Here is a 22,836-nt window from a genome sequence, read left to right as displayed (position 1 = left end):
AAGTGGATTAAGATGCCATGGGGTCTCCAAACAAGTTACAAAAGAAGACAACAGGGATTCACACTATATAAAAGTGTTGATAGGCCTTCTCAGAGTGCAATGGATGAAAGTGGAGTGGTGATATAATGTGGATAATGTTTTGGCTGTGATACATAAGTCACAAAGAACAAAGTTCAGAATGTTTTTTTTTAAGTATTGGTATAATTTTGAAAAATCAGTAATAACACAATGTTTCCATAAAAATGGATTTGATGGTCACAGGTTTATTTATAACCGCATATCTTATTACATTTATTATATTTTTATCTTGCCTTCCTTTGGATGTACATATCTCAAAATAAGCTGAGTTATATACCAATCTTGTGCCTGTATGCTCCATCTTCTCATCGCCCCTTCCCTCCTTGGTGTACTGTGATTAACCCCAAAACTCTTCAATTAACCATCATTTCCCTTCACATCCAATTCAGGAAATGATGGTTATCAGGATTAGAGTGGGCCAGGTTCTTATGATTTCTATCTGGCATCTCTGCTAACATAATTGAGCATCAGAATGCCGAGTTGAATTCTTTCCTGCTTGCACCTGGTTACTGATGATGTTATATCTTGTTCAACCAAGGGATGAAAAATGTGTGAGAGGCTGGATAATTGACCTTAGTCACAATGTGCAACTTATTGACCATGCACAAAAGTCATATAGGGTGCAACCCTATGTCTCCCTAGGCAGCATCTGGGCTCCGAGATCAAAACAGGGCTCCCACCTTAGAGCTCAGAAACTGCACTCCCCTCCTTCTCCCCCTCAGAGTCAGCACGGTTCTGGCTAAGTTTCCATGTTCGGAAATGGAGCATGCAGACCGGACAAGGGGGCATCCCTAGGGGTGGGGTGGGGAGGAGACTAGGGCATCGCCCATACAATGTTTCTTTCCTTCCCCCTCTGAAGCACTCTGCTAGACAAGCAAAATCTGTCCAGCAGAAATGTAGAGCAGCTGGAGAGTGGAGGCAAAGATCGCCTCCACACTCCAGCCGCCCTGCGTTTGATACTTAGCAGCCTCCGAGTTCGGAGACTGTCGACAATCTTCATAGGATTGAGCTAAATTCTACTAAATGTAAATGGTTATAATGTAACATCAGTACCAGCTCCAGGTTTCTGAGGGCCCTTGGGCAAGACGTGCTCAATGGGCCTCCTCCCTCAGTGAGTCTACGTTTTCACCACCATTGTCACCAGCAGCTCCTCCTCCTCCTCCTCCTGCTCCTCCTTCTCACCACCACCATTGCCTGGGCCAAAGCAAGAGGCAGGTGAACAAACAGGTTGCCATGGTGAAGAGGAGGAGCATGTCCAGGGGGCACTTGTCAGTAAGGGCCCCGCTGGGCATGGGCCCTCAGCAAGTGCTCAACCATGCTTACCCTTGATGCCAGCCATGCATAAGGTAGATGTAGCTAAAATTTAACATTTTCAAGCCCCACGTACTTCAGTGGCATAATTTTAGGCCAGATTCACACATTGCAGAGCCACCCTGTATATTGAAACCCCATCCACTACTTCTCCTTTACACAGCAGTGTTGTGAGGGAGTGATGGGCAGCAGAGAAATGGCAAGTGAAAGGGTCCTGAACCTCCCCCCACCACACAACTGGTTCTTTTTCTCTACAGCGCCTCCAATCTCCACCCCAATTGCTTTGCCAACACACTTCCAAAAGTCCAGGGTTCTGGGGAAGAATGCAGATAAAGTAGCAGATATAGGGAAAGAAAGGTAAGCCACCAGCTAGGAAAGAACACCCCCAGTCCTGGTCACATTTTCATTCCTATTCCCACCATTTGGTGATCATCCTACAAAGGATAAGCACAACACCACTCCTGCAGTACTTTTATCATGACAAATTACAAAACGTTGCTCTGTCAGAATTTAGAAGAGACAGTATGCAAATAAAGTAGCAGACAATCTGCTCTTTATCTAGTAAGTGATTTTGAGGTATATTTTTTCATTAGTAATACTTTTCAGGAGGTACGATCAATTTGGCATGCAAAATGCAGCAGCCTGATTGGTAACTGGAACCAGAAGGTTCAAACATATAACACTGATTCTGGCCTGCTTGCATTGGCTGCCTATACATTTCCAAGCCCAATTCAAGGTGCTGGTTTTAACCTATAAAGCCCTACACGGCTTGGAACCACAATACCTGACGGAATGCCTCTCCCGACATGAATCTACCTGTACACTGCACCCAACATCTAAGGTCCTCCTCTGAGTGCCTACTCCGAGGGAAGCTCGGAGGATGGCAACAAGGGAGAGGGCCTTTTTGGTGGTGGCCCCCCAATTATGAAATGATCTCCCCAATGAGGTTCACCTGGCACCAACATTATTATTAGAAATGTAATAAATAAATAAAATAAATATCTTTTCAGCGCCAGGTCAAGACTTTTCTCTTCTCCCAGGCATTTAACAGCATTTAACAACAAATGTTAAGTTTGTTTGTTTTTATGGAGCTCAGAACTGTTGCTGATTAAATGGATACTGTTGTTTTACACTGTTGTTTTTATATTTTTGATGGTTTTAAATTTTGTATACTTTTTAATGTTAACTGTTTTTAACATTTGTAAACCGCCCAAAGAGCTTCAGCTATTGGGTGGTATATAAATTTAATAAATAAAACAAATATTTTATTGTATTTTATATTATGGTTTTATACTGTTGTTTTATATTATGAATGGTTTTAATTTTTGTGAACCGCCCAGAGAGCTCCGGCTATTGAGCGGTATAGAAATGTAATAAATAAATAAATAAATATACATTTGCTTCTTTCGCATTAATTTGCAGAGCCCTTGTGTCTGTGCTCACGATCCCATTCTTTTTACAAGGATTTCACATTTCTCTGAACAAGTCTTGGTTCCTGGAAAATTGAAATACTTAGCTCAGACAGTGTACTCTGAGGGCAGCATAGTGAGCACCAGTGCACCCCCAGACACCTTTCTTGATGTCCGCTGAAGTGCTTTACCCTTCCCATTTTTTAAAAAATAAAAAAATAAAATTTCTCCCCAGCAATTGAGATTGCTTCAAAATTGGGAGTGCTTAATGATAACTTACTTTCTTTTCCACCATGATTACTTGTTCGGAAGCTGCAATGCTCAGTTAGTGCACTTTTAAATAAACATAATTGTTGCAAAATCAACTCTTAGATTATTTTCATATATGATAGAGTCCATATTTGGTACATTTTTTTCCCTACAGTTATGTCAGGAAAAATGGCATGTGTTGAGCTGCTCTTAAAATACTTTGCAATCTTTTTCTTTGCTTGTTCCTAAAAATTATTAGGCTTATGGAGACACCTGGTGGTTTCTCAATAAAACCTGAAGCATACAGATCAGGAAGATTTCTTCTGGTGCCTGATCTCTATTCAGTTAGCCATTCCCATTTGAAAATGATCCATATAAAGCTGGTGGTTTCAGATTACAGTTGTAAGGCAACAACCCCTACGCTCATTTACTTGGGAGTAGGACCCCATGGAACTCAATGGGACTAAAATACGAGCAAACATACAATCACGATGCACATCTTTTAAGATAAAAACCACAGTAGTGTAATACCTTTTTATTATGACCAACTAAAGCTGTAAAAAGTGTGCCTGTTTTTTGTTTTTTTAGTAATGAGCAAGCTTTCAAATAACCCGAAATTATTTTTCAGCTCAGTAAAACAACAACAAAGGATGGAGGAAGGGAAGAGGAAAAGAAAGCTGCTTTAGGGCATGATGGAGCCCCAATGTCTGAACACTATAAATAAATTATGAACTTCCTTAGATACATGAAAAATTAAAATATAAATTGCCAGAACTCCCCCCATCCCCGCACAAAACCCCCATACATTATCCCTGCACCACTGATTCATGCATAAGTTTCACTCCCATTTATTGCATACATAGACAAATAATTTAGTACATTCTCTCTTATGCTGTACATTTTAGGAAACAGACCCTACACTTTGGCTGCTTCCAGACAGACGTCTCCTCGCGTTACCAATCAAACAGGATTATGCCCTGTAGTAGATCTTTGGCAATCCTATACTACTTTCCCTAAAGATACACTCATTTGATGCAACTGATCTGAAGGTGCTATTAAGTATTCTGAATTTATTTATTGTTACATTTATTTCCTGGGGTCTAATCCTCCTGCCTTTTCCTCAGGGCTATTGCTTGTCCAATTTATAGTCTTCAGCCAAAGAATGACTGCAGCACTCCAGCTAGCCTGCAGGGAGTTCTGAGAATAGAAGGTTTTATTGCATGCTTGCTACTGCCCACTTATGGATGTGCACTCATCCTTTAGACAACCATGTCTGCCTCCCACACACCGCCTGCTCATTTTTCTGTCGCAAAATAGACCCCTTTTAATCCCACTTTTTTTTTTAATGGAATGTGCATTCCATCTCCTGCTGTGTGCAGGAAAAGTGGTGCAATTTATTTTCTCAGTATTTTAACACCTAATTTAACTTAAATTTAAACTTTGCTGTTTTAATCTCATATTTTAACCTATATTAATTTTTGCTGTGTGGTTTTATTCTGGTTGTGCTTTTTATATTGTATTTCGTATGTGTGTTTTAAATTTGTTGGTTGTTTTTATGCTCTTCATGGTTTTTAATTTTTGTGAACCGCCCAGAGAGCTTCGGCTATTGGGCGGTATAAAAATGTAATAAATAAATAAATAAATAAATAATACAAATGGACCCTGAATGAGCCACATAGTCTTTCCCCTCTGGACAGCAAGAGGAAGTAATGAGGGACAAAAGTGGGGGCGGAGAAGCAACGGTAAGGAAATGTGATCCCCCCCCCCTCATGATGACGCTTTAGGTTTCCTATTTGACTCAGTAAAACAGCTGCTCTGAAGGTCAGTGGTGGATGACCAGATAGGCGCTATATTGTATATGTGAGAATAGCAGCACACCCCAGACTAATTCCAAAACTAAACTATTGGTATAGTTTAGTTTTGGTTATTCCCAATGAGGGAATGAGGGTATTGGTTATTCCCAATGAGTTGTAACTCATTGGGAATAACCATGGCAGGAAAAAATAATTAGAAACAAGTGCAAGTTAACTAAGAATGCTCCCTGCTTCCATCTGAGCACAGGATTGCTCTAGCCCTTGAGGAGATCATTCAGGCTTCTGCTGCAAATGTGAACGTTTCTTCCAGTTCACTTACATGGCCTTTACTGTGTGTTTTTAAACTATGGTTTCAATATTTAGGAAGCCTTTGGCTGCCAGTTAACAACCCACAGCTGCTCAATAACTCTAAACAAAGCATACACCCAAACTGTTTTAAACGGATTCAATTTTGGTAAGTATCACTGTCTTAGAGTGACCATACGAAAAGGAGGACAGGGCTCCTGTATCTTTAACAGAAGTAAAGAAAAGGGAATTTCAGCAGGTGTCATTTGTGTGCATGCAGCATCTGGTAAAATTCCCTCTTCATCACAACAGTTAAAGTCATATTGGCCTCTCTTATATCCGGTTTCTTTTGTATCTGGTCACCTCAAATTGTGGCAAAAGGTAACTCTCTCTAAATAAATAGATCGCCCCCCTCGACCTCACCACTTTTTAGTGCAATACAGAAAACTTGTTCTGCATTCGCAGCACAATCCTAGGCATATTTACTCCAAAGGAAATTCTATGGAGCTCAGTGGGACTTACTCCCAGGTAAGCGTGTATAGGAGTGCAGCCGCAGTTTCATCAGGCAGGAGCGCTCCGCTTTTGCACGGTTCCCCGTGCAGAATGGAGATTCCAAATCAAAAAGAAAACTGCTGGAAGGGGAGTGCGCTACTCTAATTGTCTATCTCTATGGTTTAGCAACCGTTTGGATGAGAGGGGAGAAAGAATGAGAGAAATGGGAGGGAAGCATGGCGCATTTTGCATCTTTCTTTCTCTTGTTTTTTCAGGAGATAAGAGAGGAGAAGTGAAGAGTGAGTGAGTACATTTGCGATTTGCCATAGACTTGCCCTCTCTTGGGTAAGGAATTGGTATGTTTCACACCTTAAGCCTCTTCTGCAGCTGAATGGTACAGTCCGGCCCGTCTTCTCCCTCCCCTGTACTAGCAATGGTTTGCCCCGAAGCGGAGCATATAGGGAGCGGGAAGGGGAAAGGGCGGCCCTTCACTTTGTGGCGCGCAGGCGGCGTGACTTTTGTGGGGCCGCTGAGCCTGAAATGGCGGTAGGTAATACTAAGTAAGGGGGCACTTTCGGCCACAGGCGAGGCAGGAAGCCTGGACTAGAAAGGAAGGAACAAAGTTACCCACGGGAGTGACCGGGACTGGAGCAGGCCATGTAACAGCCTCTCCCAACCTGGTTATTTCCAGATCGTTTGGACTACAACTCCTTCATCACCGGCCATGCTGGGTGGGACTGTTGGGAGTTGTAGTCCAAAACGTCTGTTTAGCGTTCCGGGTGGAAGGGAGGTGTGCGATTTCGTCCAGGACTGCAAACTAACAGGAGGTGTTGCAGGGAATGACGTAGAGCAAATATTTACAGCCTGTGAAAGTTTACTCGTAAATTTGCCCTATCGGGGCTCTTGGCCTGGTGCTCTCTAGGTATGCTGGAAGAGCTCCCATAATCCCTGACCATTGGCCATCTTGGCTTGGGCTGATGGAAGTTGTAGTAGAAAACATCTGGAGGGCGCTAGGTCGGACAAGGTTGGACTAGAACATGCTGCTAAGGGCTGATCCTATCCGGGCTCTTATTTGGAGCTACTTATTAAAGGAAAATCCCGGCTGTTGATTTAAAACAAATATGAAAACAACATGGACGTCCCAAATACGTTTCCATTGTTCGCAGGTCGGAAGATTTAGCCCCGAAGAGAATCTACTTTGGGATGCAAGGAGGTGCCTGGAGGGAGCGGCGAGTTGCAGCCTTGGAGCTTGTGACGTGAGTCTGGAAGCGCGCGCGCGCTTTCTGCGTAAGCTACAAGCGCATGGAGGTAGTGGAAGACACGCGGTAGGCATGGCGTGTGGTGGTGCTGGAGACGGGGTAGAAATCGCATTCGGACCAGTTACAGACAGAAGAGGAGGGGCTGCTACTGCTGCTGGAATAGCCGGGTTAGCTGAGGGCGGCCCATTCTTAAGTGGGAAGGGTGTGTGCGAGTTCCACGTGGCTCAGGTATTAACTTAAACATTTCCCCCCACTGCACCTCAAACCCCCCCCCTCCCATCTTCCTAGAAAAAGGGGAGGAAATGAGAATGAAATGACGGAGTGAGTGAGTGAGTAGAGAAGCAGTGGGAGGAATGGTGGTTTAAGAGAGAGCTCTAATATACACAATTAGTATATGGTTATGAAGATAGACAGAAAATTATTCAGCTATTATTTACCATTTTTATCTCTCCACCCTCCTTACTTCTATTTTAAAGAAACAGCCTAGTTTCTAACTAAGCTCCATATGTCCAACTGTGCAGAAAACTTGGTTCCCTTGCATATTTTTCCCCTGCTGCACTATGTGGTTGTGTAGTGTGCACGAGCTCACTTGGCTTCTGTCCCTTTTGTGTTTCCTGCCTTCAGTGTTGCCCATTCATCTTGGCTGCTAATGAATGTGGTGTCAGAGAAGGCATAAAACAAACTTCCCCTCTCGCAAACTTGACCTGAGCTTGGAATTGTTCCTGCCAGGTTTGCTGTGAGTGGGGGACAATGGTAGGGAGTGTCTGCCTTTGTCTGCACCTCCTTGTTCTTCTTAACCTACACTGGTCAACTGAGGGCAAACTAGGCATGTTGCTGTTTACAGTTAGCAGTTACATTCATTTTTTTTAAAGTACATATGTATAGGGCTCTGCTCTGAATAGGGACCCGGGGGGGGGGGTAGATAAAGGAGGAACTTTAAACCTTTAGTCCCCTCTCCCCGCCCCTGAATTGGATTGGGCTCCTGTGCTTCCTATTTGCGTTGTTCCCAGTGGGAGGTTTTCTTCCAATGTAGATAGCAGGCTGTGTGTGTGTTGGGTTTCTGAGATGGCTGAGGCCCCTATAGCTATTTACTGGGGGTAGGAGGAATTTATGCAATTCTGTGAAAGGCATCACATCTGCTTTGGACCTAAGATTATTCTTGTGATCCTACACAATTGCATTAGTTAATACTAAACACAGTGAGTTGCATGAACCTACCTGACCACTATGTACATCATCAAAGGCTTCTTCCAGGTGGCTCCTCCAAGGGAGGGTCGGAAGGCAGCAACAAGGAAGAGGGCCTTCTTAGTGGTGGGCCCCCCCCAGTTATGGTTTGATCTCCCTGACAAGGCCTACCTGGCCCCAAAATTGTTATTTTTTCGCTGCCAGTTTAAGGTCTTCCTGTTCTAGGCTTTGACAGCAAACAATGAAGTTTTAATCCGCTCCTAGATTTTTCTTGTTTAAAATGGGTGTGTGTGTGTGTGTATATATATATATATGTTGTCTGCTTATATGCTTTTATACACATAGTTTTTAAAGTTCTTAATCTTTTTAAAGCACCCAGAGAGCTTCAGCTATTGGGTGGTATAGAAATGTAACAAATTAATGTTAAATCCATCTCTTACCCACCAGGAAATTGTTGGATTAACAATCCCCTGGTGTGTAGCCCTTGTAACACTGCACAATAGTATGGATGTGGGGTTCTCTTTCTTAGATCTAAGGAGCTAGTGTTTCTTTAGCACTAGAAGGAAAGAGCTGCTGTATATGTACTCTCCAGCTGTTTGCCCTCCCCTCCTAACTCCATTAGGATGAGGAGACTGACAGTGCAGTCCTGTGCATGTTTACTCAGAAGTATATCCTGTAGCGATCAGCAGGACATACTTCCAGGTAAGTGTGAAATAAGATTTCAGCATAATTCTTCAAAGTAGAAGAGACCTTGTCATAGGGCAGGGCTGTATAGTCTGCTTATTTTGTTTCCTTGCAAAAAAGGCTAAGTGCAGGACAGTCTGCCATTTGGGAGTTTGTCTGAGGCAGCTGTTATAGTTGAACTTCACTGCCTTTTTGGGAAGTAGAGTTTCCTGGGAGTACTGTGACTTGGTCAATTAGAACCACATCTGTGAAGGTTCCTTCTTCCAGAATTAAATTACGTAGTAGCTACCTGTAGCTGAGGGACCAACTGGGCATTTTAATGGAAAATATTACTATATATACTAAATGATTTGCAATCATACTGAAATGGTTGGATTATTATATCATTGCTTCTTTGTTTTTTTTCCTGTAGTCAAAGTCTACCTACAGTTTTGGATGACAAGCATCACACTTAAAAGTTAAAGGTATGGAACCTACAAGTAGTTTGTCTCTCTCAACAGACGTTGAATAAGCCCAAACTCTGTTAGTGTATAACTGCCTTTGTGTTGCCCATTCATTACTTTCTACAGTGAATGTGGTGTCAGAAAAGGCATACATTAATTCTAGCTGTCATGTGTTCAAGAGTGGATTATGTACCTTCTCTGCATTTCAGCTAGAACATAACCTTTGTAGAAAAATGTTTCCTCTCTTCAGCTCTGCATGCAGAGTTATTAAGAACATAAGTGCCATGCTGGATCAGACCGAGGGTCCATCTAGTCCAGCACTCTGTTCACACAGTGGCCAACCAGCCTTCGGCCAGGGACAAACAAAGCAGGATATGGTGCAACAGCACTCTCCCACCCATGTTCCCCAGCAATTGGTGCACACAGGCTTACTGCCTCGAATACTGGAAACTGCACACAACCTTTAGGGCTAGTAGCCATTGATAGCCTTTGCCTCCAGGAATTTATCCAAACCCCTTTTAAAGCCATCCTACATCTTGTAATGAATTCCATAATTTAACTATGCACTGTGTTGAAAACATCCAAAATGTTAGGAATTTCATGCTTCTAGGCTATTCGTTCCATTTGCTGTTTTAAAGTACATATATTTGGTTGTTGTTGTTTTTAATAGTGATGTATTCATATTAACAGCGCCTCCCCCAGAGGCTTTGGTCTTTAAAACAAACTTGCATCCTCTACTACAGGGGTAGAAAACATGTTCAGCCCAGGGGCCAAATTCCAAGCTTAGAGTATCTTGGGGGGCACATAATCAAATCACTGACAGACAAGGTATTTCTTTTCATCCAGCACTAGTACTGGAGCAGCCTATGGCTTCTGTGCTTGAGGTTTTATTAAGAATTTGTTAATTTTGGAAATACAGTAGAAATTGAACTGAAGTTCTTTCTCCCCCTCCCCTCTGCAGTTGTCAACCAGTCGTATCATTACTTGTAAACCCATTTAGCCCGGTTGATGTCACAGAAGCTGCGGTGGCCATTGGGAAACTGTCAGGCTGAAGTTGAAGAAACAGCTGGAGATTGTGGACTTTCAAAATGATTTAGTTTTAAAAGGATCTAGTTGATTCACAAGTTTCCTTTGTTGAGAAATATGGCTGCAAAGATAAAACCTTACATTGGATCAACTATGTGAGTCACTTCTCAGCAATAAAATGTATTGAATCAAAAAAACAAAACCGTGACTGATTCGTGTCAAGCATTGCAGTAGTCTGGAGCAGTGTTTTTCAGCCACTGCTATGGTAAGTTATTTGTGGAATAGTAATGATAATGACATATAGCCTGGAAATACTATTATGGGACCTAAAATGTACTATAACCCATGAATATGCTACATTTACAAGTACTTTTTTTAAATCACAAACACGATGTATTATATTTTAGTTAGTGTTGTTCCCCACCTTGATCCAGAGGGAGAGGTGGGTAATGAATATTATTATTATCATCATCATCATCCCCTGCTGCCTTTCTAGTCAGTTCTTTGAGATCTCATCAGTAGTAATTTGATACTCATACTTCAGTGTTTTAGTACTAATTCATCTTGTTTAAAGTGATAGTTCAATTATTTTATTACATGGTCAGTTTGGGTGAGTTGGACCTTCCTTGGTCATAGCTATGCCATGCCACGCCACCTGGTGTGGGTGGAACACAGTACATCTAAAATGCACAATACTAATAGTATGGAACATCCATTGAAATATCTTTTGTCGCTTACAATGGAAGAGCAATTAGTAGTGCTAGGAGATTCTCTTCTGGAAGTCGCCCTGTTCACAGGCAACTAACTAGTGAACACTGCATTTTTACAGATAAGAAAAAATGAGGCTGATTCCACCATGACACCAATACCAGCCACAGTTGCCACTTAGCAACATCTTCCTCTGTCAACTTTAAAGTTCAGAGAAAAGGTGCCATGAACTTCCTATAGCCATGTGCCAGCATCCTTGGAAAGGAGGCTTGCAGGTCAAAAGAGGAGAGGCTTTCTTCAGCAGAGAGGGAGACAAAAGGCAAGAAGTAGCTGCAACTGGGGGGTTGTTCACCCATAAGCATGTGCTCCCCCCAGCATCTGATTAATAATATAGATCTGAAGGGATAAGGTATGGAAGAAAGCTTATACAGACTAACTGAAGTCCCATTGAATGTAGGACATGCCACTTTGCAATAATAGATAGATGCAGCATGTGGTGAGACTGTTCACACTCCATGCTAAGCCATGGTGGGTGAGCATTTTGAGCTAAACATGTCTTAGTGTATTTTATGGTGTTTTTATTTGTGTTGTACCCCACCTCGATCCAGAGGGAGAAGCGGGTAATAAATATTATTATGATGAACCATTCCTATCCATGGTGTAAATATTCTCACTATTTACTGCAAAGGGATTAGTGACCTAATCATGGTATTTAAGTGGAGTTTCCCAGGTCAAGGAAATTCTGTTTTGGCATCAAACATTTTAAAACAAAACTGCAAGATGACTACCAGACATGTTTCTATAGGGCTGCCCAAATAATATTGACTTGGTTCCATCTCTTGCAGGAACGTATGTATGGACAAGGCACAGTTCACTCAACACACTAGCAGAACCTTATGCAGTTAAATGGAAGAAACAGTTACACCAAAGACCATGATTGTCATCAGTTGGAAGATGAATCAGGTGACCTATGTCCTGCTCCATTACAATCATTCTGATGCTCCATGTTCAACAACGGTTCATGGCTGGACTTGATGACAGATGCCTTCCAATCTGTTATATAAAGTTATTTCTTCCAGATGGCATGCTACAAGCTCTGATTTTGCATCAGACAGTACCTCTGGTTCTGCTAGTGAGCTAGAATCTGTTTATGACTGATGATTAGTGAATATAGCTTAGAATTCTGAGGTTTATTTTTCTCTATTTGTGTCTCACAAGTCACTTTTTCATGTACATTTATAAGGGCATTCATTACATGTATCTGTATTGATGTTGATTTCCTTAAAAAATAAAAAGTGATTTCAAAACAGAACATATCTGCTAGATGTCTATTCCTCCTCCCTGAAGGGTATAATACACAGAAACAAATGCAGTTACTGAAAAGCTTTTACCAAGGAAAAAGTAAAGCTAAATCAGTGTTTCTTGATGCATCCACCATCTTGTTCAGCCATATTGCAGTTCAAATCAGCATTTTATATCAAAACTGATACCTCTGAAAATTACTAATTACATGCCTCGGGCTACATCATTCAAGTATGAGGTGGTATAACCCATTTTTACTGCTTTTTGCCATCTTTAATTCTCCCCAGTGGCAAAAACATGTTTGATATTTCCTGTACTTAATTTACAATATCCAAAAAATGTTGGTAAAAGTTTGCTCTGACTATAAAAGATCTTGAAAGCTTGGGGGATCTATTCCCTCCCATAGGACTCTTAAGATCCAGGTGCAAATAATGGTTCATATGGGTGGACATACATATTAAGAATAGAATATCTGTGAGCACATGCTCAACCCAAGGAATTTGTAACTTAAGCTGTCAAGTTCTTTCACACAAAAATCTATTCTCCCAAGCTTTATTTTTCAACAATGAAATTCAGGCAGCTTTTTAGTAGCAGCTGTTCTTAGATAATTCGAAGTCAGAAAACCCTTGCTGATGATCTACTGCAAACCACCCAGAGATCTACCAGTAGATCCTGATCTACATTCTGTCCACTGTGTTGTGTCTTGTAGTATTTCTAAGATAAAAAAGTGGGATATCTTCAAAATTGTTGAGAAATCGAAATTAATCCAACAGTGAACTAGCAGGCATTGAAAACTGCCACTTAGCTCACATCTCTTCCTGCTCTATCATCTCGTCATCTTTCCCAGTAGAGTAGGGGGAGGGAAGCGGTGACTCAACTTGTGCTTCTTTCTCCAGAGCCAGTGCTTTTACAAGAGTGTTTGTGGCAGGGCTTTTTGTATGATATCTTTGTCTTCCATGTATAACTTGTGAGACTTTGGCAATTGATCACCACTGCAATAGAAATGTTTACTCCATCCTTTCTCTACAACACAAAGTACTTGTAGTTCTAGGCCCTGTGTGTATTTGCAATTTAAACTTCTAAGCAGCCAGAATATTCAGAAACATTCCATGACTGCAATTCTCTCAAAGATCGTGGCAGTTCTTTTCATTTTCATGGTAAATGTCCCAACAACTTTGGCAATGATATCATGAATTATAAGAAAAGCTTCCATTTTAGTGGAACAGTACTAAATTAGAAGACCATGTATAAAGTCGTGAAAGGAAATCTGGTTTTGCATAACCAAGTAATCTGTATGATAAATTCATTGCATAAAGGTGATCTGTCAAGTTCTAATAAGAGATTCAACACTGTTATGAACAAGAACGGAGTATGTAATTGCTAGGCAAGTAAAGGCATATGGATTGCAGCCCTCATAGTAAAGAACATTTGCTATTGCACATTTGGCAAATGCATTGACCCTTGTGCACCTTTACTGATAATTCCACTCTTGGAATCAAATCTCAGAGTCACCCAGGGCACTGTGTCCATTATTACAATCAGCTGTAATTGGTTCTAGAACTGGAGTAGCTGGCTTGTGTTTTAATAAAGTCTTTGTTCCATAAGTCAGCAGCTGCCTTTATTTTTGTTCAAAATACCGGTCTTATCAGTGTGACTTCCAGAGCAGTCAGGCTGGGCTTCAAAGTGTTCTTAAGCAAGATCATTTTATACTTAAGTCTTGGCTTTTCTTTAGGCCAAGAAAATAAGTCTTTCTGGCAATTGCATTTGGACGCCTGTACCATTTGTAAATTCATTTAGGAAGCAGCAATCACTTGCAGTCTTCTGTTATAGGAGTCAAGTGTCTATCTTAAACCGTGATGCTTGTACGATTTTTATTGTCTTAGCGCTGTGCTTTCCATCCAGGCTGCTGATGGATGCCTGTGACTTTTCTTCTATCAGGCTGTCCTTAGATCCATTTCGCCTCTGAAGATAAAAAAAAATACATATTTTTATAATGTAGAACTGAGGAAAAATTAACTTATTTTATGTTACAGTCCCAGTCCTGAAAAGGCATTACTAATACTAATGTACACACATTAATTGGCAATGGGGAAAGTTGCACGCTTTAGCAAATGGGCTAATTGCTAAACTTAAACACATGAAAAAATCACAGAAAAAAAACTGTTTATTAACATGCATGGATTTCAAGAGATAATATCTGGTGTATATTATTATTATTATTATTATTATTATTATTATTATTATTATTTGCATTTAACCAAATAAGGTTACATGAAGTGACTCTAGTTGTTACTTAGTACAATCCCTAGGCTGTGTAATTTATCATTCTTATTACAAAAGCAGTAGATGTATGAAAGAAGTAAGCCTAAAGTGCCTTGAAGGCAGGATATCTGAAAGACCATATCTTCTCATATGAACTTACTCATAATTAAGATCTTTGAATACCTTTCTGCATGTCCCACCACCAAGCGAATTCAGATTGATGGGAACATGTGCCTTCTGTGTGCTTTTTTTGGTATGTTGCATTGAGAGCCCTATTTGGACCGAAAGGTGACCCATATCAATAGTTTCAGATCTCAAGTACAGAAAAAATATATATTAAAGATCTATATGGATAAACTGGTGGAGAATTTTGAATGTACCCACCCCTCTTGCAAGTGGCTAACTAATTTATTAAAACTTGCAACCGTAGCACAGATAATCTAATATAGCTTCCAGCCTGATTCAAGCCTACATTCTTTTCTTACATAAAATATTCAGAAATCAGTAAACAACAATTGCTGTGTTATCAAATATTCAAAGAAAAAACACATTGAAATTACTTAAGCAATAATGATCTGGCAGTGTTCTTATAGCTGATACGTAATAATAAGCGAATTCCTAATTTTAGAAGGAACTGAAAACCACATCATGAAAATAGGATTCCAGGATTTTTCAAGATGCATAAAATTAAATCATATACATTATTTATTATTTATTTATTTAGTGCCTACTATCAGCTTCGGCTGATACGCCAGCTTAGCCCCTTCCTAGAGTCGGAAGACCTAAAGACAGTAGTGCACGTGCTGGTAACTTTGAGGCTCGACTTCTGCAATGTGCTCTACATAGGGCTCCCTTTGTGCCTAATCCGGAAACTTCAACTAGTTCAAAATATGGCAGCCAGGCTGGTCACCAGTACACCTAGGGGTTAACCACATTACACCAGTTTTAAAATCTCGTCACTGGCTGCCAATTAGTTTCCAGGAGAAGTGTTGGTTATCACCTTTAAAGCCCTACATGGTTTGGGACCAGGCTACCTGCGGGATCGCTTTCTCCCATACAATCCCGCACACTCAAGTCCTCTGGGAAGAATCTACTTCAGTCAGTCAAAGTTAGGCTGACGGGTATTACCCAGAGGACCTTCTCTTCTGCTGCTGCTCCCAGACTGTGGAATGGCCTGTCAGAGAAGTCTCGTCAGCTTGACAGTCTATTAGCATTTAAGAAAGCTATCAAGACTGATCTCTACCAGCAGGCCTATCCAGTGGAATTTTAGGGTGTTTTTAGATGTTTTAATAATGTATATTATGCTCTTAAATCAGTTTTATGTATTTTATATTTACTGTTGTTCCCCACCTCGATCAAAATGGAGAGGCAGGTAAGATATTGTTGTTGTTGTTGTTGTTTATTACATTTATTTCCCACCTTTTTCCTTCAAGGAACCCAAGGCGGCATACATAATCCTCCTCTCCATGTTATCCTCACAACAACAACCCTGTGAGATAAGTTGGGCTGAGGATCTGTGACTGGCCCAAAGTTACCCAGTGGGTTTCCATGGCCGAGTGGGGACTAGAACCCAGATCTCCCTACTCCCAGTCCAACACCTTAGCCACTGCACCACACTGGCTCACATTACCAATTCAGTAACTTGCACTGCTATCACATCAAAGCAAGGAGTCTATTCTGGTTTCAAAAATCATGACCGTATTTTCATGATATCGTAGTTAAAAGCCTGATTCTATACATGTTTACTCATGTGTAAATCTCTCTGAGTGCCAAAGTAGACAAGATACTGGGGGTGTTTGTTTGAGTATCACAGCACCTGGAGAGGGGGAGTTAATCCTTTTCACCCCTGCTTCAGTGCACTTGTGACAACTGTTAGCCCTAAGATAAGTTCCCATAGGTCCCATGAGAGCATGCATTCTGGGGTTAATATCTGCCTATCGGGTGGGTGGGATTTCTGTCAAGACTACAGTTGTATGTGGTAAGGATTAATACATACATACAAAGAAAATCAGGGACCCTCAGCAGCCAGTGTGGTGTAGTGTTGGACTGGGAGTTGGGAGATCTGGGTTCTAGTCCCCACATGGCCATGGAAACCCACTGGGTGACTTTGGGCCAGTCACAGACTCTCAGCCCAACCTACCTCACAAGGTTGTTGTTGTGAGGATAAAATGGAGGGGAGGAGAGATATGTACGCCGCCTTGGATTCCTTGGAGGAAAAAAAGTGGGATATAAATGTAAATAAATAAATAAATATTAACAATTTAGGGCACAATCCTATGCATGTTTAGATATGCTGGAAATTGTAGGACTTTTTCCTGTCTAAACATGCATAGGATTGCACACTTAAGAACCAACTTCTGTATATTCAGTGATACTTCTACTGTGATGTTTAGATTGGCCCAAGTTCTTTAGAACCTACTTTCAAATTCACATAGGATTGCAATTTACAGCCTTAATTTGCTATCTCTGAGCTTGTGAGAACAAACCTTCTTAAATGTATGAAGAGGAAATGCCTTCAAATTCAAGAAAAACAATATGGTGCAAGTACAAACTTTGGTGACTATTTTGTTCAGAATTAAAACAACAGGATGTTTAAAATTTATTTTTATATTTTAAACTTCCATTTAGAAAATGACAACACATAAACCTAACTAAAAAAGGAACAATTTCCAAGAATATTTTGAAATTCTTCTTAGAAAAAATCTGACATGAATAATGATATACAAGCATACAAAACATAGTGAAAAGACTCCATGACCAACCTGCTGGGATACTGCGATGGTGGGGCACTGAGCATCTGAGGAGCGGGTTACAGGTAATGGAGGCACAAGGTCTGTTTTTGAGCTGAAAAAGAGAAACAAACTGCAGACTTCATGTGTAAAAAGGGGTAGGGGGATTGAAAGGTTACTTGGACATGAACAGGTCTCTCCACTGATGTGTTTATCTGCAATAAGCCTGAGTTACAGGCTTTCCAGTTGACCAGTGCCTCTACAACAGGGATAAGCAGATGGTAGATCTCCAGATGTTTTGGACTTCAGCTCACAGAAGCCCTTGCCAGCATGGTCCGTGGTCAGCGATGCTGGGAGTGGAGCCAAAGATCTGGAGATCTACTTTCTGCCCACCCTTGCTCTACAGCACACCTGAAGCCCAAAGAGGAATTACAGTTTTTATAATAAATGAATCCCAGCCTATTCTAAGAGTTGAACGCTGAAATGTTCCTACATGTTTCTGATAGATGCTGCTGCAGGTTTTAATTGTGTTGATTTACTGCCCTGAGTTCCGTCATGGTTGCTTCCCATATTATGTTTCAAGTCAGGCAGTGACCTTGTTTCCTCCAGGCAACTTCACAAATTCCTGACGAGGAAAAGGACAATTGTTTTCATATACAGCACTGCCCTTTCCTCTGGCAGGATAGCATTTGTAGTACAAAAGTTTTGTGCTCCTGAGAATACAGGGAGGTCCAACATCCTGTCAGTAATGGTGTAGATTCTCCTTTAGTCATTGCTGAATAAAATGAGGAGTTACGTAACAAGCCAAGGTGCAAAAGACTGACCCTCTCCACCCAACCTTTTCCAGAGAAGCCAACCAGGGAACGCAAAGCATCGTAACAAGACGTTGCAGAATCATCTTGTTAAATGGTAGAATCATAGAATAGCAGAGGCCATCGAGTCCAACCCCCTGCTCAATGCAGGAATCCACCCTAAAGCATCCCTGACAGATGGTTGTCCAGCTGCCTCTTGAAGGCCTCTAGTGTGGGAGAGCCCACAACCTCCCTAGGTAACGGATTCCATTGTCGTACTGTTCTAATAGTCAGGAAGTTTTTCCTGATATCCAGCTGGAATCTGGCTTCCTTTAACTTGAGCCCGTTATTCCGTGTCCTGCACTCTGGGATGATCGAGAAGAGATCCTGGCCCTCCTCTGTGTGACAACCTTTCAAGTATTTGAAGAGTGCTATCATGTCTCCCCTCAATCTTCTCTTCTCCAGGCTAAACATGCCCAGTTCTTTCAGTCTCTCTTCATAGGGCTTTGTTTCCAGACCCCTGATCGTCCTGGTTGCCCTCCTCTGAACACGCTCCAGCTTGTCTGCATCCTTCTTGAATTGTGGAGCCCACAACTGGACACAATACTCTAGATGAGGCCTAACCAGGGCCGAATAGTGAGGAACCAGTACCTCACATGATTTGGAAGCTATACTTCTATTAATGCAGCCCAAAATAGCATTTGCCTTTCTTGCAGCCATATCGCACTGTTGGCTCATATTCAGCTTGCGATCTACAACAATTCCAAGATCCTTCTCGTTTGTAGTATTGCTGAGCCAAGTATCCGCCATCTTGTAACTGTGCCTTTGGTTTCTATTTCCTAAATGTAGAACTTGGCATTTATCCCTATTAAATTTCATTCTGTTGTTTTCAGCCCAGCACTCCAGCCTATCAAGATCATTTTGAAGTTTGTTTCTGTCTTCCAGGGTATTAGCTATCCCACCCAATTTTGTGTCATCTGCAAATTTGATAAGCGTTCCCTGCACCTCCTCGTCCATTAATAAAAATGTTGAAGAGCACTGGGCTGAGGACTGAGCCCTGCGGTACCCCAGTTGTTGCCTCTTCCCAGTTTGAGAAGGTTCCATTGATAAGTACTCTTTGAGTCCGATTCTGTAGCCAACTGTAAATCCACCTAATAGTTGTTCCATCTAGCCCATTTTTAGCTAGTTTGTTAATCAGAATATCATGGGGCACTTTGTCAAAAGCTTTGCTGAAGTCAAGATATATGACGTCCACAGCATTCCCACAGTCCACAAGGGAGGTTACCCGATCAAAAAATGAGATCAAATTAGTCTGACAGGACTTGTTCCTGACAAATCCATGTTGGCTTCTAGTGATCACTGCATTGATTTCAAGGTGTTTACAGATTGACTTCTTTATCATCTGCTCCAGAATTTTCCCAGGGATGGATGTCAGACTGACTGGTCTGTAGTTCCCAGGTTCCTCCTTTTTGCCCTTTTTGAAGATAGGGACAACGTTACCCCTCCTCCAGTCGTCCGGCACCTCACCCGTCTTCCATGATTTTGCAAAGATAATAGACAAAGGTTCTGAGAGTTCTTCCGCTAGCTCCTTCATTACTGTAGGATGCAGTTCATCAGGCCCTGGAGATTTGAACTCATTCAAGGAAATTAGGTGTTCTTTGACCATTTGTTTATCAATCTCAAAATGTAATCCTGCCCCCTCAACTTCTGCTTCACTTTTTCCAGGGGGGTCATAGACCCGCTTTTGGGAGAAGACCGAGGCAAAGTAGGAATTGAGCACTTCAGCCTTTTCTTTGTCATCTGTAATCAATTTGCCATCCTCATTAAGCAGTTGAACCACCATTTCTTTCCTCTGTCTTTTACTACTCATGTATCTGAAGAAAGCCTTTTTATTGCTTTTAGCATCCCTCGCTAATCTCATCTCATTCTGAGCTTTTGCCTTCCTGACGCCATTTCGGCACTTCTGCGCCACCTGTCTGTACTCTTCTTTTGTAGCCTGGCCTTCCTTCCACTTCCTATATGTATCCTTTTTTGTTTTCTGGTCATCTCTAAGCTTTTTGTGGAAACACATTGGTTTCCTCTGTTGTCTTCTATCTTTTCTCCTTGTTGGAATTGTTTGTAACTGTGCCTTTAAAATTTCCTTTTTTAGATACTCCCACCCATCCTGTACTCCTTTTCTCGTTAGGCTCATTTGCCATGGGACCTTACTTATCATAGTTATGAGTTTATTAAAATCAGCTTTCCTCAAATCCAGAGTACGTGTACGGCTACACTCAACTTTGTCTCCTTCATAATCAAGAATTCAAGTATGACGTGGTCACTTTCCCCCAGAGTTCCCATGACTGCCACTTTATCCACTAAGTCATCCCTATTGGTCAATATCAAGTCAAGGATTGCCGATCCTCTAGTTCCTTCCTCCATTTTCTGTAGGAGAAAGTTATCACCCACACGTCAGGAATTTCTTGGAAGGGACGATTTTGGCAGTATTTGTCTCCCAACAGATATGAGGATAATTGAAGTCCCCCATCACTACTACATCACACTTCCTTGAAACACTGGCAATTTGTTTCTCAAAAGTTTCGTCCTCGTCTTCTCCTTGATTGGGTGGTCGTTAGTAGAGCCCGATTATCATGTTCTTTTTATTCCTTGCCCCATTTATTTTAATCCAGATGCTCTCGATGGGGCTCCCAGTCTTACCCGCCTGTATTTCTGTGCAGGGAAAGGTATTTTTAACATATAGTGCAACTCCACCTCCCTTTCTATTTCTTCTGTTCTTTTTGAACAAGTTATATCCTTCAATTGCTATATTCCAGTCATGTAGTTGCACATAATCTGATTGGGTGTAGGGATGGCATTGATTTGTCAAGAACCATTGATTACTTCAATATTTAACATACTTCACTTCTGATAGAACGGATCTCTCCCCATCAGAGCACTGCGACCGTCGATACTGGCGATAGCTTCGAGGGGAATGGGAGTGTCTAATGCGAACAGGGTCACCTTGAGTCCTAAAGGGGAAAGAAAATTTCCAGGAGCAGATTACTATCTCTGGGACTCCTTTTCAAAAAGAATACAAAAGGTGATAACCCTGGAAAATCCTTTCGCTTTTTAAGGATTACATCCATCATCAAGTTTTTTTTATAACATAAGAACGTAATAACAACAAAACAGGCAATAGATCATCAAGTCCGAATTCCTGTACCAGAATTAATAAGAGATGCCCCGCTTAATTAAAAAAAACACTTTGACTTGGGCTGCAATCCTATGGTCCGTGGGAGGGCATTCCGGAGGCCATAGGATTTTTTGGGTTTCAACCCTCAAGTGAGCGAGACCCAGCGTTAAATTTCCATTGTGAGGCTGTAGAAAGATATGCAGCTGGTGCTTATCTAACACTGGAATTCTGCCACTGGAGAGCCAAAAAACAGGGAGTGCTGGGAGAGACTCTGGATCCACAGATTCCAAAGCCCTCCTATGCCCAGGACTTGATCTGGCATAGTATAATTCTCCCCACCGCTCCCCTGGAATCAGTGGCTATGAGAAGTGAAAGAAAACAGCCAAATAAAATGGTAAAAAGCTGCACCCATGAAGACACATCTACCCTGCTGGAGTGAGTCAACAGGGCGTTGGGAAAGGCAATTCCTTCATTTCATTTCCTCACTACCTGGAGCAGAGTGAGGGAAGTGAAAATTGAATGTAGAGCAGGAATTTTGATGTAAAAAACTGCTTAAAGATGCCAAAATGGCATCACTTGCATTAAGGAAATAAGGAAAGCTTGCATGCATGAAAGGTAAGGCTCTGGAGGTAAATTTAATTCAGAGCAAGTAGATCAAGGTGGTGAAGGCTGCAATGCTGTGGTCCCTGGAAGGGTGTCTCCAGAGCAGGAAGAAAGATGTCCAGCCTCACACAGAGGGATCCAACATCACAAACCACCTCCCTGCCACCACAGAAACTCCTGCAGGCCTTGCGTCTCCAATGTCAGTAGAGGCAAAAGGGAGGCCGGGAGAATCCGCATCCTTCCAATTCTCCTGACACCCCACTGGAACTGGGGGAATATATGCTAGCCCTGGAGTTGGCATACCTAATTCCCCTCCTTTTGCAACCAATGGGAGGGAAATTGTAAAAAAAGAAAGAAAAAAGGACATTCCTACCTCCCCTTCTGCCTTGCTGTTGCAAGCCTGACAGGGCTTTGATTAAAGCAGTTCTTCTTCATGGCCTCTGTGCATCACACACATGGGCCCTGCGCCTGCACAGAGCCTTGTTCTGGGAAACTTCTATAGCGGAGGCATTTTAGAACTTGCTAGACAAGTTACTATCCTCTCAGACTCCTCTTAAATATGGGAATAATAATGTTGGGCCCACCTTTCAGGATTGTTGTAAGGATTACTAAAATCATGTATGTGAAGCACGTTGGATATTCTGGAGTGCTGTATCATCACTGAACTTTAATAAGCAAGAGTAAAGCATGCCTTCATTCCCAGTACCCTCCTGAGTGTCTGAAAACACTTGAAAGGCAGGGAACAGACAAGGCTGCCATGCGCAGTCATGGGGTTAAGCATTAATGTTTGACTTGGTGAACATAATGGTGTGTGCATCAGAGTTTATCTTTCACATCCAGCCTTCGGAAGTGGACCACTCCTGATTCCTCCTGCTCAGTGATGTAGCAGAATAACATTGTGATGCAAAATGCAACTCTACTCCTGTCGGAAGCACTTGAGCGCATCACTACACGGAAGTCCCGGATGGCCAATTATCGGAATAAAATGGAAGTCTGATCTGAGGGCAGCAATGGTGTTTTGGCAACTAAAGGCC

At 41.8% G+C, this 22,836-nt stretch overlaps 1 protein-coding gene, 1 long non-coding RNA gene and 2 other non-coding genes across 8 annotated transcripts in view; 3 read left to right on the top strand and 1 right to left on the bottom strand.

The window, feature by feature from the left end:
- Positions 1-6,105: 6,105 nt before the first annotated feature.
- Positions 6,106-12,255, top strand: LOC134400882 (uncharacterized). 4 transcript variants are annotated; one of them, XR_010025598.1, is made up of 5 exons: positions 6,106-6,184; positions 6,805-6,894; positions 9,179-9,230; positions 10,171-10,500; positions 11,789-12,255. It is a non-coding gene; the product is annotated as an uncharacterized LOC134400882 (long non-coding RNA). The 4 variants fall into 4 exon arrangements; XR_010025597.1 differs by having other exon boundaries at positions 6,805-6,925; XR_010025599.1 differs by having other exon boundaries at positions 6,805-6,946.
- Positions 7,513-7,650, top strand: LOC134400994 (small nucleolar RNA SNORA13). Its single transcript, XR_010025626.1, has one exon. It is a non-coding gene; the product is annotated as a small nucleolar RNA SNORA13 (small nucleolar RNA).
- LOC134400993 (small nucleolar RNA SNORA13) lies at positions 9,302-9,429 on the top strand. The gene has a single exon (XR_010025625.1). It is a non-coding gene; the product is annotated as a small nucleolar RNA SNORA13 (small nucleolar RNA).
- A 1,148-nt stretch (positions 12,256-13,403) lies between the features above and the next one.
- The window catches only part of EPB41L4A (erythrocyte membrane protein band 4.1 like 4A), a 124,186-nt gene continuing 114,753 nt past the window's right edge, over positions 13,404-22,836 (bottom strand). For both annotated transcript variants that reach the window (XM_063129542.1, XM_063129543.1), the window contains 3 exons: positions 20,925-21,035; positions 17,270-17,351; positions 13,404-14,207 (listed from right to left, as the gene is read on the bottom strand). In XM_063129542.1, coding sequence (XP_062985612.1) covers positions 14,079-14,207; positions 17,270-17,351; positions 20,925-21,035 — 322 coding nt within the window. In that variant the 3' untranslated portion in view covers positions 13,404-14,078. The remainder of the gene's footprint in view (positions 14,208-17,269; positions 17,352-20,924; positions 21,036-22,836) is intronic.

This window comes from Elgaria multicarinata, chromosome 6 (assembly GCF_023053635.1).
Source record: "Elgaria multicarinata webbii isolate HBS135686 ecotype San Diego chromosome 6, rElgMul1.1.pri, whole genome shotgun sequence".
Taxonomy (NCBI): Eukaryota; Metazoa; Chordata; class Lepidosauria; order Squamata; family Anguidae; genus Elgaria; species Elgaria multicarinata.
This window is presented reverse-complemented; position numbering and strand designations above follow the sequence as displayed.